The following is a 17,998-nucleotide window of genomic DNA, read 5'->3' on the forward strand; positions in this document are numbered from 1 at the left end:
CCCAGCTGTTCCTACACACACACACACTTGATCTTAAATGGGACTATTATAAAAATTAGATGAGATACTAAATGTAAAGTCCCTTAAAAAAATACACACACACACACACACACACACACACACACACACACACACACACCCACACACACACACCCATACCCTTATCTTCTGTCTTAGAATCAATAAGTATTAGTTCCAAGACAGAAGAGTGGTAAGGGCTGGGCAATGGGGGTTAAGTGACTTGTTCAGGGTCACACATTTAAGAAGCGTCTAAGGCCAAATTCGAACCCAGATCCTTCCAGTGCTAGGTCTGGCTCTCCATCCACTGAGCCACCTAACTGCCTCTAGTGTGCCTTTTTGATGCTGCATCCACAAAAACTCACAACTTCCACTCGCTCTCCCCTGCTACCATCCTCCCACTGCACTGTTCATTATTATCTGCCTGGACTACTGTGATAGTCTCCTAAAAAGATCTTCCTACCCTCATATTCTCTGGTCTCCAATCTGTCCTTCATCCTGTTGCCTTAGGCAGTATGGTCATATCAGTCTTCTTATGCTCTAGAAACTGTAGTGACTTTCTATTCTATTGCTCATCAAATACAATTCAAACTCCTTTGCCCAGCATTCAAGGCCCTGCCCTATCTAATATAATGTTTCTAGCTTTATTCCATATTATTCTCAGCATATCCGTTATGTAGTCTATGCTCTAAGCAAGATGGAATTCTAATTTGTTTAGCAAATTCAATTTCAGACCAAGAGATCTGCTTTCTTCCTTCTTTTTTTTCTGAGCAAAATATCTCAGTTCACTCAAATGAGGCTCTGATCTCACCCAAGAGGAAATTCCCCAGTGGCTAGAGAAGGAAACTAGAAATAAGGATTTTTTGCATCTGCTTTCCAAAGTCTGTCTCTCTCTCTCTCTCTCTCTCTCTCTCTCTCTCTCTCTCTCTCTATATATATATATATATATATATATATATATATATATATATATATATATATATATATATATATATATATGGAGTTAAACCCCAAGAGAATCTGGAAGTGTTTTCCTTCCTTCCTTCCCTACTTCCTCCCTTCCATCTTGGAATCAATATTGTTTTGGTCCCAAGCAGAGGAACAGCAAGGGCTTGGCAATGAGGGCTAAGTGATTTGCCCAGAGACCCACAGTCTGAGACCAGATTTGAACCCAGGATCTTCCATCTCTGGGCCTGGCTCTCAATCCATTGAGCCACCCAGCTGCCTCTTGCCTTTCTTTTTTGAAGTAGGAATAAAGAATATTTTTTCTCCTTAACTCCAACTTTTTCTCCATCAACTCATTACACACTCAGACATTATTCTCTTCAATTAAGAGAGTCTTATTTTAAATGATTTAGGTTTATCTGGAAACCTGGTTACTTATACTTATACTTAGATAGCTTATAAGCATCTCGATGGCAGGTGTTATTTCGTTTTTGTCTTTACATTCTTCTAACTAGCACCGAAGGACTCAATAAATGTTTGCCAATTGAGTGATTACAGTCTGGTTGCCCTCTAGATATGGGTCAAGATCTTTGAAAAGAAGTCAGAGCTGGAGATATAGATTTGGGAGTCATTTGCATAGTTGAAGATAAAATCCGATTGTCAAACAAAGGGATGTTTTGAGAGAAGATCACTGAGAATAGAACCTTAAGGAATTTTACCCTAAGGACTTGGAAAGGGGATGCCAAGTCAGTGATGGAGAGGCAGAAGAAATGGTCCAGGGCAAAAAGAAAACCAGAGTGTTATGTCTGTGAGCCAAGGGAAAAGAGATGATCCAAGCAGAGGAAGTTGAGGTTATCAGTGTCACAGCCAGCTGAGAGGACAAGAAACATGAGGGCTAAAAAAAAGCAGTTGAGAGGCAATGAGGTGGCCTAATGGATAGAGCACCAGACCTGAAGATGGGAGGTCCTGGGTTCAAATTTGATCTCAGAAGCTTCCTAGCTATGTGATCCTGAACAAGTCACTTAACCCTCATTGTCTAGCCCTTACTGTTCTTCAGCCTTGAAAACAATACTCAGTATGAATTCTAAGACAGAAGGTAGAGGTGTTTTTTCTTTTTAAAGCATGGGGGGATGTTGCAGAGATGAGGGGCTGTGGGTATCCCGAACATTGCATATTCTGTTAGACTCAGTGGATAGGTTTAATTAGTTTTACTGAGCTGCTTTCCTCTCTATTTAAAAAAATAATTATTTTAACATTCATGTTAAAAAATGTTGAGTTCCCCAAACTCTCCCTATCTTAGCCCTTTTACCCATTTATGAAGTAGGCAAGCAATATGACTTCAATTATACACATGGAGTCTTTCTTCTCCACATGGGGAACATTTTTCTTGATTAGTCCTGTGGAATTGTCTTACATCATTGAATTGATCAGAGTAGCTAAGTCATTTAAGTTGATCATCACTACGATATTGCCGTTTCTGTGAACCCTCTAGATTCCACCCACTTCATTTCCTATCAGTTCATCTGAATCTTTCCAGGTTTTTATAAAATCATTCTGCTTGTCATTTCTTTTAGCACAACCATATTCCAAATGTATTGAGTATTCCATCACATTCATATGCCAAAAAACTTGTTGAGCCATTCCCCAATTGATAGACATCCCCTCAATTTCCAATTTTTGCCACCATAAGGACTGTTATTAATATTTTTGTACAAACGGGTCTTTTTCCTCCCCCCCCCCCAAGGGATACAGACCTAGTAGTGGTATTATTGCTGCATCAGAGGGTATGCACAGTTTTTTAACCCTTTGGGAAAAAAATTTTTTTTAACCCTCACCTTCCATCTTGGAATCAATACTGTGTATTGGCTCCAAGGCAGAAGAGTGGTAAGGGCTAGGCAATGAAGGTCAAGTGACTTGCCCAGGGTCACACAGCTAGGAAGTGTCTGAGACCAGATTTTAACCTAGGACCTCCCATCTCTAGGCCTGGCTCTCAATCCACTGAGCTACCCAGCTGCCCCCTTTGGGAATAGTTTTTAATGGTTCTCCAGAATGGTTAAATCCTAACAGCACATTAGTGCTCCCTTTTCTGACATATTAGCCAATCTGATAAAGGTGAGTTGTTTTAATTTGCATTTGTCTAATCAATAGTGATTTAGAGCATTTTGAGGACTATAAATAGCTTTGATCTCTTCATCTGAAAACTGCCTGTTCATATCCTTTGGCAATTTATCCATTGGGGAAGGCCTTGTTTTCCTATCCATTCTGAAAAGATACTTATTTCCTTGCAAAGGAGCCTGGGCCCTGGCGGTGGGATTCTGAGAGTTGATCAAGGTAGGACTCTACTAAGAGGCCACCATGTTTCTCCAGGAGGAACATACAAAAGGTTCACATTTTCTCGCTAGGCCTCAGGATATAGCAGCCTTCTCAAGAAAGACTTCCCAAAGCGCAGTGCTCTAGGCCTGGGAAGAGGGTGTGCCAATTCTTTTCTCCTTCCACTAGATGGCGATACCGCATCAACTCAACTCTGGTCACTGGTGACTTTACCCCTTTTTCTCCTCCTTCCTAGACCTTGCCCGGTTACTGCCCCCAGGGACCTTGGAGGCCCTGGCAGATTCCTGGTTAAGGGAGGACTGCCCCGGCTTTGACTATGGCGCCCAGGTGGCGGGAGCGGCTCCTTTCCAAGCCGAACTGTGGGCTAAGTCTCCCGGGGTGCTGGCTGGGAGGCCGTTCTTTGACGCCGTCTTCTCCCGGCTAGACTGCCAGGTGACCTGGTTCCTCCATGAAGGCTCCCACCTGGTGCCCGTCGCCCGCGTGGCCGAAGTCCGGGGCCCCGCTCACCGCCTGCTCCTGGGCGAGCGGGTGGCCCTCAACGCTCTGGCCCGCTGCAGCGGGGTGGCCAGCGCTGCTGCGGCCGCTGTGGAAACGGCCCGGGCCGCTGGCTGGAAGGGACACGTGGCCGGGACCAGGAAGACCACGCCCGGTTTCCGGCTGGCAGAGAAGTATGGGCTGCTGGTGGGGGGCGCTGCGGCTCACCGCTATGACCTGGGGGGGCTGGTGATGGTGAAGGACAACCACATCACGGCGGCCGGTGGTGTGGAAAAGGTGACAGCCCTTATCCCCATCCAACCCCAGCTGTAGTCCCAGTCCCCATCCTTAATCCCATCCAAACCCAGACTAAACCTGTCACCACCGTATTCCCAGCCCAAATGGCTTCAAATCCAGGGTCTGACGTTTACTCGATGGAGGACTCCAGGGAAGTGATTCTCCTTCTGGGAGACTCAGTTTCCTCATTTGTAAGCTTCTCGAGGGAGGGACTATCTTTTATCTCTTTTTCTATTACCAGCTCTTGGCCTGGCATCTAGTTGGCACTTAAATTTTTTTTAACTTTTTTTTGTTTCAGGATCAGTGGAAAGAACTAGGCAGCTTAGGGTTAAGTGACTTGCCCAGGGTCACACAGTTAAGAAGGGTCTGAGGCCAGATTTGACCCAAGATCCTTTTTAAAAAAATATGAACTCTCTTATTTATTCATTCATTCATTCATTCAGTTATTTGTTCATTCATTCATTTATTTATTTATTCATTCATCTATCTATCTATCTATCTATCTATCTATCTATCTATCTATCTATCTATCTATCTATCTATCTATCTATCTTTTTATTAAACCCTTACCTTCCATCTTGGAGTCAATACTGTGTATTGGCTCCAAGGCAGAAGAGTGGTAAGGGCTAGGCAATGGGGTCAAGTGACTTGCCCAGGGTCACACAGCTGGGAAGTATCTGAGGCCAGATTCGAACCTAGGACCTCCTGTTTCTAGGCCTGGCTCTCCAGCCACTGAGATACCCAGCTGCCCCCTTTTTATTTATTTTTAATATGTTTTATTTTATTTTTTAAACTATTTTCCATGGTTACATGATTCATGTTCTCTCCCTCCTCCCTCCCAGAGCTGACAAGCAGTACCACTGGGTTGTACATGTATTTTCAATCAAAACCCATTTCTATATTATTTCTTTTGTAATAGAGTAACCTTTTAGAAAACAAACTCCCAAATCATATACTCAAAATAAACAGGAGTCAGACATGACTGAACAACAAATGCTAAACTCAGTCCCCACAAATGGGCAAAAATGTCCCTTGCCCTGAAGGAGCACACATTCTATGGGGAAAGAGCATGTTAATCACCTGATACAAATGCAGAGCAGATGGAAGATAGTACCGGGAAGATAGCTGAGCCTGAAGGAAGCCAAGAGGTATTTCAGGCATGGGATACTGCCAGTATAAAGGAGATAGATAAGAGTATTGTGTTCCATTTCTTTTTAACTTACTTTCTGTCTTAGTAATAACTCTTAAGACAGAAAAGTGGCAAGGGCTGGGCAATGGGGATAAGTGACTTGCCCAGGGTCACACAGCTAGGAAGTGTCTGAGGCCAGATTTGAACTCAGATCCTCCTGTCTCCAAGCCTGGCTCTAACCACTGAACCATCTAGCCACCCCATGGTTTGTTTGAAGACCTGCAGAAAGGGAGAGGGTTCTTAGATTGTAGAGAACATGGAGGAGAGTAACATTTAAGAAGACCGGAGAAGTAGAAAGGGGCCAGTTTATGACAAGTTTTCGATGCCAAATGGAGGAATTTATATTTGATCCTAGAGGTACTAGGGAGCCTGTGCTTGAGAAAAATCGCCTTGGCAGAGGGATCAAAGTCAGAAAAGCAGGGCAGGGAGAGCAGGTAGATAGCCTAGACTGAAAGGGAAGGCGGGCTTAGGTCAGAGCTTTGGGCATTTTTATAAACCTTACAGCACGGCAGAATTGTACGTTGTCATTATAGTAATTATGATGATTTTCCCCAGACCCTCCTGTCCCAAGCCATGGCGGCCACCCCACTACCCTGCTGTTCTCTCTTCTTTGGGCCCCTGTGCCTAAGCCTCATCTTCTACCACAGGCTGTCCAAAGGGCTCACAAGGCAGGAGACTTTGCCCTGAAGCTGGAAGTTGAATGCAGCAGCCTACAGGAGGCACTGAAGGCTGCCCAGGCAGGCGCTGACCTTGTCATGCTGGACAACTTCTCCCCTGAGGTGAGGCTGGGACAGTAAAGAGTGGGCTCTTTGCTGGCAGGGCAACCCCTGATCATCATGTTGGGACCACTGTAGCAGATCTGCCTCCTACCTCCCCATTTCTTCTTCTCTCCAACAGATACTGCACCCCACAGCGGCAGCACTGAAGGCGAAGTTCCCAGGGGTTGGGGTGGAGGCAAGTGGAGGAATCACCCTACAAAACCTTCCCCAGTTCTGCGGGCCTCATATTGATGTCATCTCTTTGGGGGCCTTGACCCAGGCAGCCTCCGTGGTCGACTTTTCCCTCAAGTTGCTTGCAAAATGTGGGTCCCAGAAGCCCTCTGACATAGATCTCCTTGAGAAGGAAAAGATGTAAGGAGGGAGGGCAATAAACTTGTTTATGTCTGATGCTCAGAGTCGGCTCCTTTTTTGGAGGGCCATAAGCGAGGCTGACGATACCTTGGGTTTCTAGAGCAGTTTCCTCTACTATCCTTGGGTGGTCAAAGGAAAGTGGGGAGCAGGGCAGCTAGGTAGTGCAGTGGATAGAACGCCAGGCCTAAAAATGTAAGATTTAAATTAATATCCAATAATCCCGAGTATTCATTTTATAAAGTTTATTAATAATCACTTGAAGTAGAAGGAATAAAAAGGACACAGAAGGGTAAAAACCTAATTATTTAACAAAAATAAGACCAGGTGAGTAAGTTCTTCTGCCTGGCTCAAAGCCAGCTTCCGAAGCCTGGATGGGGGGGGGGGCGGGGGGAGAGGGGAAGAGGACGGAGCTATACAAAACTTATGACCTCCCTATGTGAGCACATGTGAGAAGGAACATGGGAAGCTGCGATTTAGAGTCCTGGGGAGCAAAATCTAATTATACAGATCAGAAGGACCTGGGTTCAAATTTGCTTCTTAACTGTGTGACGCTGCAAGTCACTTAACCCCCATTGCCTAGCTCTTGCCACTCTGACTAAGGACTGAAGGTAAAGGTGGTTTGTTTGTTTTTTAGAAAAAAGAAAGGTAAAGAACTAAGTCAAATTTTTAAGAAACCAAGTCTTTCTGCAATTGACAAATGGTCTAAGGGTATGAATAGGCAGTTTTCAGATGAAGACATCAAAAGCCATCAATAATCATGAAAAAGTGTTCTAAATCCCTCCAGATTAGAGAAATGAAAATCAAAATAACTGAGGTATGTCAACATGGAGCCTAGAAGTCCCCAAACTTGTAGCTTAGAGGAATGTGGTGATCCCCAGTTTATCTAGCTCAGAGGTGAACCTGTTCCTGTGAGAACCCACCTTGAGGGGAATCTCAGATTTAACAATCCACTGTAGACAGGGACTAAGCCCAAGCCGAAGTCCAGGGACTCTTTGGGCCTTAGCGCATCAGTCCCACAAGCTGAAGGTCCTGAGTTGGATCCTAGGAAGGAAGGTGTGATACACTGGGAGAGGCTTCTGAGATTCCCCTGGAGTGGGTTCTCACAGGAACAGGCTCAAACCTGAGGTTTCTACCTCCAAACTAAATAACCTGGGGATCACCACATCCCTCTAAGCCACAAGTTTGGGGACTTCTGGATTCCACATTGACAGGTACCACCTCACACTGTAATGGCACAAATTTTAGGCTTCTGGGAGAGATTATAATATTGTAATGGTTAAAGTGTGGCTACAGGATTTATGTAATATTAAACAATGGCCGCCAAGGAATTTACTTATGAAATTCCTAAAATGAAACACTCAAGTCAGAATGAAGTTTATGGAGGTTTAATCACACTGGAAGTAGAGAAAGGAGAGGGAGAGAAGGAGAGAAGAGAAAAGGGAAAGGGGCTACTCAACCTCTGACCAAGGCAGAGGGAGTTTTAGGCCCAAAGGCCCAGGTGGAAAGAATCAGTCCTTAACTCACGTGACCAATCTGAAGGAAAGCTGTCTGCGGGCGTCCTCTCTGTCCAAGCTCCTAACACCAACTACCGTCTCGCTCTCTCCACAGGAAGTGAGCGAATTCCAGAGGCTGTTCCCTACCTCACTTCCTGTGTCTCACAAATGCCAATGGTTGGCTCTAGCTTGGCTTAGGACAGCCCAGGTGGGTAGTTAGTTATTTCTGATTTGTCATTGACTAGCACATGCCCGTGTAGTGTGCCAAGATGGAGACTTTTAAAATTCACAATCCCCCCCTGATGATGATTGGGAGACTAGTCTCCCCAATTAATCACTAAACATAAGCATACTGCACCCCAAAAATTTCTAACTGTAAGTGTATACAAAAATTTTTTTTTCCACTAAGAGGAAAATTATAATAGTTGTAAATATGGGGAAATAGAGGAGAGAGAAGGACAGCAAACCAATGTTTTGCTGGGTGCATTGACAAAAGCCAATTAGGGGGCAGTCCCCTTTGGCATAAGAGTGTACATTAAAACATGTTCAATCAACCACACCCCAAGGTTCATTCTGGATCTTCCTGTAGTGAAAAGGTTTAGATATCTTTCTGCAAACAGTTCATTCTCTGGATTCAGTTAGTTAGCAAGCTTCTTCTCTGGAGATTTCTCTCTTGAACAAAATTTAAATCTTGGATTTGATGAAATACAATCCCCCCTGAAGAAAATGTTGAAAAAAACACTGAGTCCAGCTGAGGATTCAAGTTTTAGTTGTGGGGGTGTGTGAGTTAATTCAAAAGAAAAACAAAACAATATGAAAATAAAATAAAAAATCAAAATCAAAAGAAGAAAAAGGGAAAAAATTAAGGGAAAAAAATATAAACCCTTTATATATGCATATTTATATTAAAGAATTCAAAATCAGTATCAAAAAGCAAAAAAATCTATGTATACAAAATTTGAGAAAGCAAGAATTAAATTTTTTTTCCACAGGCCCCTGTATTAGGGTCCAGTTAAGTAATTTCTAATCCCACAAGTCTGTAGGACAGAATGCAGCATATTTTACTTCCCCATTTGCAGCCAAGGCTACAGGAAGTTGCCATACTATAGGAGAGAAAAAAGAGGACCAGATTTCTTTTTTATATCTAAGGAAGTGTTATTTCCCTCGTCTGATTTTACCTTCGTTCTCAGGAATGGATGGAGCCAGGATGGTAGCCAACCTTAGGTACTTGTCTGTAGGTATTTTCACGAAGAGTGTGGATACAGGGAAGGCCTACATCTTAACATCTGTCAAGTGTCGCAACCCCGAGTCTCACACTAGGTTCAAGTCCTTAGTATTGGCTTAGAAATGCATTAATCCTACCTGGATTGGTCTTTTGATTTTTAGACCTGTGAGCTCTTTAGGCATTATCCAGGTTATCCCTGTGCTCCTTGTTTGATCTTGTTCCTAGAATCAGACACAAACATTAATCATAGTCCCACAACAAGTATCAATAAATGGCAGGTTCCCATAGTCTAAAGCTGTTTGGGTGCGTATTAATAATAATAGCAAGTGTATATATTTAAACTAATATTATTGTAGAATAAAATTAATATCGATCATATGTACCTTAAGTACATAGAAATGAGAAAAAGGGAAAAAATAAAATAATGTAAAAATAATAATAATAATAAAATAAGGAAAAGAGAAAAAAAGGAAAAAAGAAAAAAATTAAATTTAGGAATTCACTGTGTCAAAAGCAGAATAAAACAGTTCCACTTGTCAATGTATAGTTATCTCCAATGCATGTATAGGATACAGTCAATCAGTCTCAACAGAAGATGCTCTCTTTACATGAGAACAGTGAATCCAAGAGTCCTTTTCTCCAACCTTTATAGATGTTGGAGTAGTTAACAATATTTGGAATGGTCCTTCCCAGGAAGGCTGGGTTGCTCCTGTACGCTGGAAGTTCTTTATATACACATTGTCTCCTGGGTTCAGGTCGTGAAGTGAAAAGTCTAGTGGTCCAGCTTGTACTGCAGCTCCGGATTCATGTAGCTCACGCAGTTTGTGCTGTAATTCCTGTATATAGGAAGCAATAGTAATATCTCCCCCTAATAGCGATGTATAAGCCGGGGAGAAAGGCTTAGCCTGTATAGGCGGATGTCCAAAAAGCATCTCAAATGGTGAAATATGTAAGTCTCCTCTAGGCCTACTTCTAAGATAAAATAGGGCCAAAGGGAGAATTTCAGGCCATTTTAAATGGGTCTCAGTGCATAATTTTCCAATCATAGTTTTAAGTTCTTTGTTCATCCTCTCCACTTGGCCTGAGCTCTGGGGGTGATATGGAACATGGAATTTTGGAGTTATCCCCAAGCAAGAATATATCTAGTTTAATACAGAATCAGTAAAATGACTCCCCCTATCGGAATCAATACGTGCTGGTAGGCCAAAGCGAGGAATAATTTCTTTTAAAAGCACCTTAGCAACAAAAGCTGCTGTGGCTCGGGCTGTAGGAAATGCTTCCGGCCATCTGGTCAGTTGGTCTACTATGACCAAACAAAAGTTATATTGTCCAGCCTTTGGCATCGTTATAAAATCTATCTGCAGGTGCTCAAAAGGTGTGTAAGCCAGAGGACATCCACCAAAGGCTTTGCCACGAAAGGCATGTTGGTTATATGCCTGGCAGGTAGAGCAGGATGAACACACTTTAGAGGCTATAGTAGTTATACCAGGGACTATCCATACTCTCTTAACAGAGTCCACGATGCCCTGGGTACCAAAGTGGCCATTATTATGAACAGATTGGCAAATTTGGTGATAGAAACTTCTAGGGAGCAGGGGTTTTCCTTCAGATGACACCCAGACTCCATTGATCTGTTTTGCTTTGAATTTCTGTTTCCATTTTTCCACTTCCTTCTCATCATAGGAAAGTGATAAATTTAAGTCATCAGTAGTTGTTAATGTTAGAAGTAATTCAGGCCCTTCTATGGCTGCTAGCTTTGCAGCAGCATCTGCTCGGTCATTTCCCCTAGAGACAGGGTCAGTGCCACCTGTATGGGCTGAGCAATGGACTACAGCTAGGGCTTCAGGCAGCTGAAGAGCAGAAAGGACTTCATTAATAATTTCAGCATTAGCTATGGATTTTCCAGCTGAGGTTAAAAATCCTCTCTGGAGCCATAGCATCCCGACTGAGTGACAAATGCCAAAAGCATATCTAGAATCCGTATAAATTGTTGCCTTTTTATCCTTGGCAATTATACAGGCATGTTTCAGAGCTATGAGCTCTGCTCCTTGAGCGCTAATGTTAGAAGGTAATGAGGCTGACCACTCAGTGGCAAATTCTGAGACTACGGCAGCTCCACTATAGCGTATGCCATCCCTCATGAAAGAAGAACCATCAGTAAATAAGATGAGGTCTGAGTTCTTTAAGGGAGTGTCCAAGAGATCATCTCGAGGCTTTTCTGCCATGGACACTAGTGTTTCACAACTGTGTAATGGTTCTCCTGAAGTTGGTAAGTCTGGAAGCAAGGTGGCAGGATTAAGCGTTGAACAGCGTTTCAAAGTAATATTTTCATTATTTAGCAAGGTTATTTCATACCTTGTAATTCGCTGATCAGAAAATGCCTGTGTTCTCTGTCTTAGCAATAATGCTTCTACCTCATGTGGACACATAATTGTCAATGGGCATCCTAATACTAGATCAACGGTTTTTGTCACTAGTAAAGCAGTAGCAGCCACTCCTCTAAGGCATGGTGGTGCTCCTGAAGCTATTGGGTCCAGCTGGGCTGAATAATAAGCAACTGGACGCTGAGAAGGCCCCAGAGTCTGAGTTAAAACGCCTGAGGCTACTCCTCTTCGCTCATGTACATACAAAGTAAATGGCTTGTTGTAATTTGGGATGCCTAGAGCAGGAGCAGATAAGATAGCCTTTTTTAGCTCTGATAGAGGTGACATGTGTTCAGGCTCTAATTTGAGGGGTTCAGGGACTACATCCCTTGTTAGTGCTATAAGAGGTTTAGTAATTTCCCCATAGCAAGGAATCCATTGTCTGCAAAACCCTGTTGCTCCCAGAATTGCTCTTGACTGTTTTTTAGTGGTAGGAGCACTCAATTTTTGAATATTCTCAATTCGCTTGGGAGAAATAGAGCGGGCACCAGCTGTCAGAATGAACCCCAAATATTCTACTTTGGGGAGACACCACTGAACTTTATCCTTCGAGATCTTATGACCTCTTTTGTGCAATTCCAAAAGAAGGTGTTTACTATCTTCCTGACATGCTTCTGCATCCACGGAAGCCAAGAGTAGGTCATCTACATATTTTATTAACTTGCTGTTTTTAAATTTTATATTATCTGTATCTTGTCCCAAAATTTGTGCAAATAAGGTCGGACTTTCTACATAACCCTGGGGCAGCCGACTCCAGGAATATTGTATGCCATTCCAGGTGAAAGCAAAAATATGCCTCGAGTTCTCATGTATGGGTATAGAGAAGAAGGCTGAGCACAAGTCTACTACTGTAAAGTATGTAGCTGTGCTAGGAATAGAAGAAATAATAGTATTGATATTGGGAACTATGGAGTGTCTCTTTATAACGTGATTGTTCACAGCCCTCAAATCCTGTACGAAACTATAGAGGTGTTTTCCATCGGGTCCCCTTTTTGGTTTTTTAACGGGGAGGATGGGCGTGTTGTATTCAGATTTACAAGGGAAAATTATTCCTTGGTCAATTAAAGAATTTATTATTGGGGTAATGCCCTCCATTGCCTCCTTGGAAAGAGGATACTGAGGAATGCAAGGAGGTGGGCTGGATTTAGTTTTTATTTGCACGGGAGTCCATTTCTTGTATATTGTTGTTGGGCATTTTGGGGGGTAGTATCATTTTCTGTATTTTGAGCACTGTCATTTTGATTGGCATCGTGGTTCCTATATTTATTATTCCTAAAGGTGTTATTATTTCTTGTTTCCCGTAGCCTGCTCCTACAGACTATCATTGCATGGCCTCTCTTCCCACAGAAGAGGCATATTAAGGGGTTTGTTAATGATCTATCTGTGGATTCCTGCAAAGGGGCCATGGTCTCTCCCTTACTTTTCAATTGTTCCTTTAAAATTTCAATTTCTTTTTCTAAGTCTGATACTGATTTATTGTGTGTTTCAGGTTTTTTTGTACGATTCTTATAGGCATATGTTGCTACTTTCCTCAGTTCTTCGAGGTCCATGGACTCCCAGTTGGGACAGCTGGTTTCAAAGTAGTCTTTTACTGCTGAACAACAATTCCTAACGAATTGTCTGCGTATATGTTTAATGTCTTTTTCTCTGGACAAATCAAGGTCCATATATGTACTTCCTACGTCAATAAGTCTGTCCATAAAGTGGGAGGGGGTCTCATTAATTTCCTGCCGGGATTGTTCAAATTTTTCCCATGCATCAGGGCTATCAGAGCAGTCTCTCATGGCTTTTAATAATGCTTCTCTGGCCAGGGCTAGTTTTGTGTGATCCTGTACAATATTAGGGTTCCAGTGTGGATCTACAGTTGGCCAGTGATGAGCTCCTCTACCACTTTTCTTATTAGCTAGAGAGATGACATTATTTTTCTCTCTCTTTGTCAGAAATGTATCTAACAAATTCTCCACATCCAACCAAGAAGGGTCAAAGTTTCTGAATATATTTTCTAATTTTTCTATAACCAACATTGGTTCTGCCTCAAATGATTGAACATTGTGCTTGAATTTTTCTAAATCATCAGGTTTAAAAGGTGTATAGTGTCTTACAGGCACCAAGTTCCCTTCTTTATTAAAGGTGGATACTTCCCTCAATGGAAATAAACTTCTGTCTAAACTATCTGGTGTTACTGTTTCTAGGCTACTTGCTCCATTTTCAATGTTAGGATTATTGGCTGTTGGAGCATGGGGGTTGGAGATTAGAGCATGAGTGGAGGGGAGGGCAGGGGGAAGGGCTGGGACAGGAACAGGGGGTGGGGCTGGAGCATGAGCATGGGTGGGGGGAAGGGCAGGGAGAGGGGCCAGGGCTGAGGCAGGGTAAGAGGTATGAATGGAAGGAGGAACCAGGGTGGGAGGGGCAAGAATGGCAGGGGGAGGGGCTGGGTGGTCAGGATGGGGAGGAGTTGGTTGGTGGGAAGGGGCTTCTATTTGAGCCAAATCGTTTTGGGCAGGGTTGGTCAGGGAGTCTGATAATGATGGGGGATGGAGAGTTAAATCACTCCTATTGTGGGATGTTTTTAACTCCCTATCAATGTTTTGCAGGAAGGTTCTTATCTCTCCCCATTTGTCCTGTTTAATTTCATCCAGGGAAGTTTTTATCTCTCCCCATCGTCCCACCCTAACTTCATCCTGTTCCATCAATTGTTGATAAATAAGAGTAATTTCTTTTTTAATTTGTTCAATACAAGCATTTTGGTTCCGAATTCTTTGATCAGTGATAGTAATCAATTCTTTATGTTGCTGATCAATAAATGTGTGCAATTCTGTAATTCTCTGATCAGTTATAATATTCTGTTCCCTAACTTTTTGAGTAAAAATATTATTCTGTTCCCGAAGTTGCTCCCCAATAAAAGTGTGGAGTTCCCTAATACGTTGATCAGTGATATTATATTGCTCCGTGATTTGGTTTTCCATAAAAGTGTGTAATTCCTTAATTTGTTTAGTAATAGAAGGAACAAGGGAGTGTTCTCTCTTAGAGGTTAGGTATATTATTGTAAGTACAACAATTACAATCCCAAGGAAGATGAATATAAGGGTCACGAAGAGGTTTATAGTTTCTGAAAAATACCATCCTAGAGGAACACCTACTAAAAATCCAATGCACTTGGTTATTGAACTTATAAGCCAATTTCGAAGTAAAGCAGACATTGGTTGTAGCCACATTTTTTCTTTCTTTGAGTCAGTTGCTAGGTTGCCTGTAGCTTTTTTTTTTTCTAGTCTACAACCCTATACAGGTTAAGGGCCTATTGTGTTGTAAATTCTCCTTATCAAGCTTCTGGGAGGGGTTACAAAAACCCTCATACAGGAAGGTAGAAGCTATGAAAGGGCTGATTAGGAGTGAATAGACCGTAAACAAAAGGCAAAACTAAACCTCCTTCTTTTACAAAGTGGGTATGGGTGGGTCCCAGCAATCTTCTTTAGCCCTCAGGCTAAAACCGCTAGGACCATGTGCTATCTTCCTTGAGCAAAGCCCACTTAAATTTTTAAGACTAGAAAGGCCAGGAAACAGAAAAAAATGGGTTTTAAATTAGCTCCCTAGCTGTATTCAGCTGGTTTTTTGTTTTTTGCTTTTTTTGCAGGCTAGGAGCTCCGAAGAGCTCCTTCTCCTGAGGTTCTTCGTTGCTAATCAGTTGATTAGGTAAGCCTGGCCTGCCTCTCAATCTACTGAGCCACCTCCTTAAAGTAAAAGGAGACGGAAATGAGAGACAGAAAAGGGAGAAGAAAAAAAAATCCTGTTGACCCCAATTTAACTTAAGGGGTAAAGGGAAAAGAGAAAAGGTGTTTTATACTCACCTGTTCTGGCAGCTGTGTCTTTAAGCCAAGGTATTTGGTAAAAGGACTGACGGAGTGAGTAATAAGTGGAGTGAAAAAGGCAAGAAAATTCTGGAAATTTATTGAGGTTCTAGAAACCTTCCAAGCACTAAGGCAAGGCCAAGAGCCAGAGGGGGTAGCCGGGGTGGGACTTCTCCCAGGTGATTATTAAGGAGATCAGAAGACTGATATAGTTCTTTTTTCCCGTAGTGGTTCGCCAACTGTAATGGTAGAAATTTAGGCTTTCTGGGAGAGGTTATAATATTGTAATGGTTAAAGTGTGGCTACAGGATTTATGTAATATTAAACAATGGCCGCCAAGGAATTTACTTATGAAATTCCTAAAATGAAACACTCAAGTCAGAATGAAGTTTATGGAGGTTTAATCACACTGGGAGTAGGGAAAAGGATAGGGAGAGAAGGAGAGAAGAGAAAAGGGAAAGGGGCTACTCAACCTCTGACCAAGGCAGAGGGAGTTTTAGGCCCAAAGGCCCAGGTGGAAAGAATCAGTCCTTAACTCACGTGACCAATCTGAAGGAAAGCTGTCTGCGGGCGTCCTCTCTGTCCAAGCTCCTAACACCAACTACCGTCTCGCTCTCTCCACAGGAAGTGAGCGAATTCCAGAGGCTGTTCCCTACCTCACTTCCTGTGTCTCACAAATGCCAATGGTTGGCTCTAGCTTGGCTTAGGACAGCCCAGGTGGGCAGTTAGTTATTTCTGATTTGTCATTGACTAGCACATGCCCGTGTAGTGTGGGTGTGCACAATTTTTGGGTGCTAGACCAAGATGGAGACTTTTAAAATTCACATGTGGCATATGATGGTGACAGAATACTATTATGCTATAAGGAATGATGAACCAGATGATTTCTTAAGAACTGGAAAGACCTACAAGAACTGATGTGGAGTGAAATAAGCAGAACCAGGAGATCATTATACATAGTAATTGAAATATTGTGGGATGATCAGATGTGATAGACTTTGCCACTAAAAGTAATGCAATGATCCAGGACAATTCTGATAGATTTATGAGAAAGAATACTAATCACAACTAGAGAAAGAACTGTTGGAGTAGAAATCCAGAAGAAAACATGATTTATGACTTGTTTATATGGGTATATGATTTGGGTTTTTGTTCTTAAAAGATTATTCTATTATAGAAATGAATAATATGGGAAAAATAAAAGGGTCTTCCATGTGTTCTTGAGGGAAAAAAGAAAAAAAAAGGAAAGAGGGTATCTTGGATCAAGCTTCAGTGGGAGCTCACCTGTGGGGCCCAGGGAAAGTCAATATTTCTTTTTTTCTTTTTTAACATTATTTTATTTGGTCATTTCCAAACATTATTCATTGGAGACAAAGATCATTCCTCCCCCCCCCCCCCAACCTCTCCCATAGCCGACATGCAATTCCACTGGGTATCACATGTGTTCTTGATTCGAACCCATTTCCATGTTGTTGGTATTTGTATTAGAGTGTTCATTTAGAGTCTCTCCTCAGACATGTCCCCTCAACCCCTGTAGTCAAACAGTTGTTTTTCCTCAGTGTTTTTATTTCCACAGTTTTTCCTCTGCTTGTGGATAGTGTTTTTTAGATCCCTGAAGATTGTTCAGGGACATTGCATTGACACTAATGGAGAAGTCCATCACCTTCGATTGTACCACAGTGTATCAGTCTCTGTGTTCAATGTTTTCCTGGTTCTGCTCATTTCGCTCTGCATCACTTCCTGGAGGTTGTTCCAGTCTCCATGGAATTCCTCCACTTTATTATTCCTTTTAGCACAATAGTATTCCATCACCAACATATATCACAATTTGTTCAGGCATTCCCCAATTGAAGGGCATCCCCTCATTTTCCAATTTTTGGCCACCACAAAGAGCGCAGCTATGAATATTCTTGTACATCTTTTTCCTTATTATCTCTTTGGGGTACAAACCCAGCAGTGCTATGGCTGGATCAAAGGGCAGACAGTCTTTTATCACCCTTTGGGCATAGCTCCAAATTGCCCTAGAGAATGGTTGGGTCAATTCACAACTCCACCAGCAATGCATTAATGTCCCCACTTAGCCACATCCCCTCCAGCATTCATTATTTTCCATAGCTGTCATGTTAGCCAATCTGCTAGGTGTGAGGTGGTACCTCAGAGTTGTTTTGATTTGCATCTTTCTGATTATAAGAGATTTAGAACAGAAAGTCAATGTTTCTGCTCTGAACTTTAGTTTCCTTATGTGTAAAATGAGGGGCAGCTGGCTGGTTCAGTGGATAGTGTTGGGCCTGGAATCAGGAAGACCTGAACTCAAATTTAGCCGTGTGTCCCTGGTTAAGTCACTTAACTTCTGTTTGTCTTAATCCACTGGTTAAAGGCCTTGCCCAGGGTCACACAGCTAATAAGTGTCTGAAGCTGGATATGAATTCAAGACTTCATGACTCTAGGACCAGCACTCAAAGTTGATTCTCTAAACTGATCCTGCACTAGGTTCTGACATCCTCAGGAAGCAAAGTCCACTGTACTAGTGGGAAGGCACTCTGGAGAGGTGCCATAGGACAGTTGGGAGAGAGATGGGTAGCAGTCTGACCTTTCAGGGATGCTCCACTTCTGGAGAGAGGAATTGCA

The 17,998-nt window shown here is 42.5% G+C and overlaps 1 protein-coding gene across 12 annotated transcripts in view; it reads left to right on the top strand.

Annotated features, from left to right (window-relative positions):
• Window positions 1-6,420, top strand: part of CD2BP2 (CD2 cytoplasmic tail binding protein 2) — a 40,611-nt gene extending 34,191 nt beyond the window's left edge. For 9 of the 12 annotated variants that reach the window (XM_056806410.1, XM_056806405.1, XM_056806403.1 and 6 more), the window contains 3 exons: window positions 3,530-4,065; window positions 5,902-6,033; window positions 6,152-6,420. In XM_056806410.1, the coding sequence (XP_056662388.1) occupies window positions 3,530-4,065; window positions 5,902-6,033; window positions 6,152-6,388 (905 nt within the window). In that variant the 3' untranslated portion in view covers window positions 6,389-6,420. Of the gene's footprint in view, window positions 1-3,529; window positions 4,066-5,809; window positions 6,034-6,151 lie in introns of all 12 variants that reach the window. The other 3 variants (XR_008913686.1, XR_008913687.1, XM_056806411.1) reach the window with 3 other exon arrangements.
• The last annotated feature ends 11,578 nt before the right edge of the window (window positions 6,421-17,998 follow it).

This window comes from Monodelphis domestica, chromosome 7 (assembly GCF_027887165.1).
Source record: "Monodelphis domestica isolate mMonDom1 chromosome 7, mMonDom1.pri, whole genome shotgun sequence".
In the NCBI taxonomy this organism is placed as follows: domain Eukaryota; kingdom Metazoa; phylum Chordata; class Mammalia; order Didelphimorphia; family Didelphidae; genus Monodelphis; species Monodelphis domestica.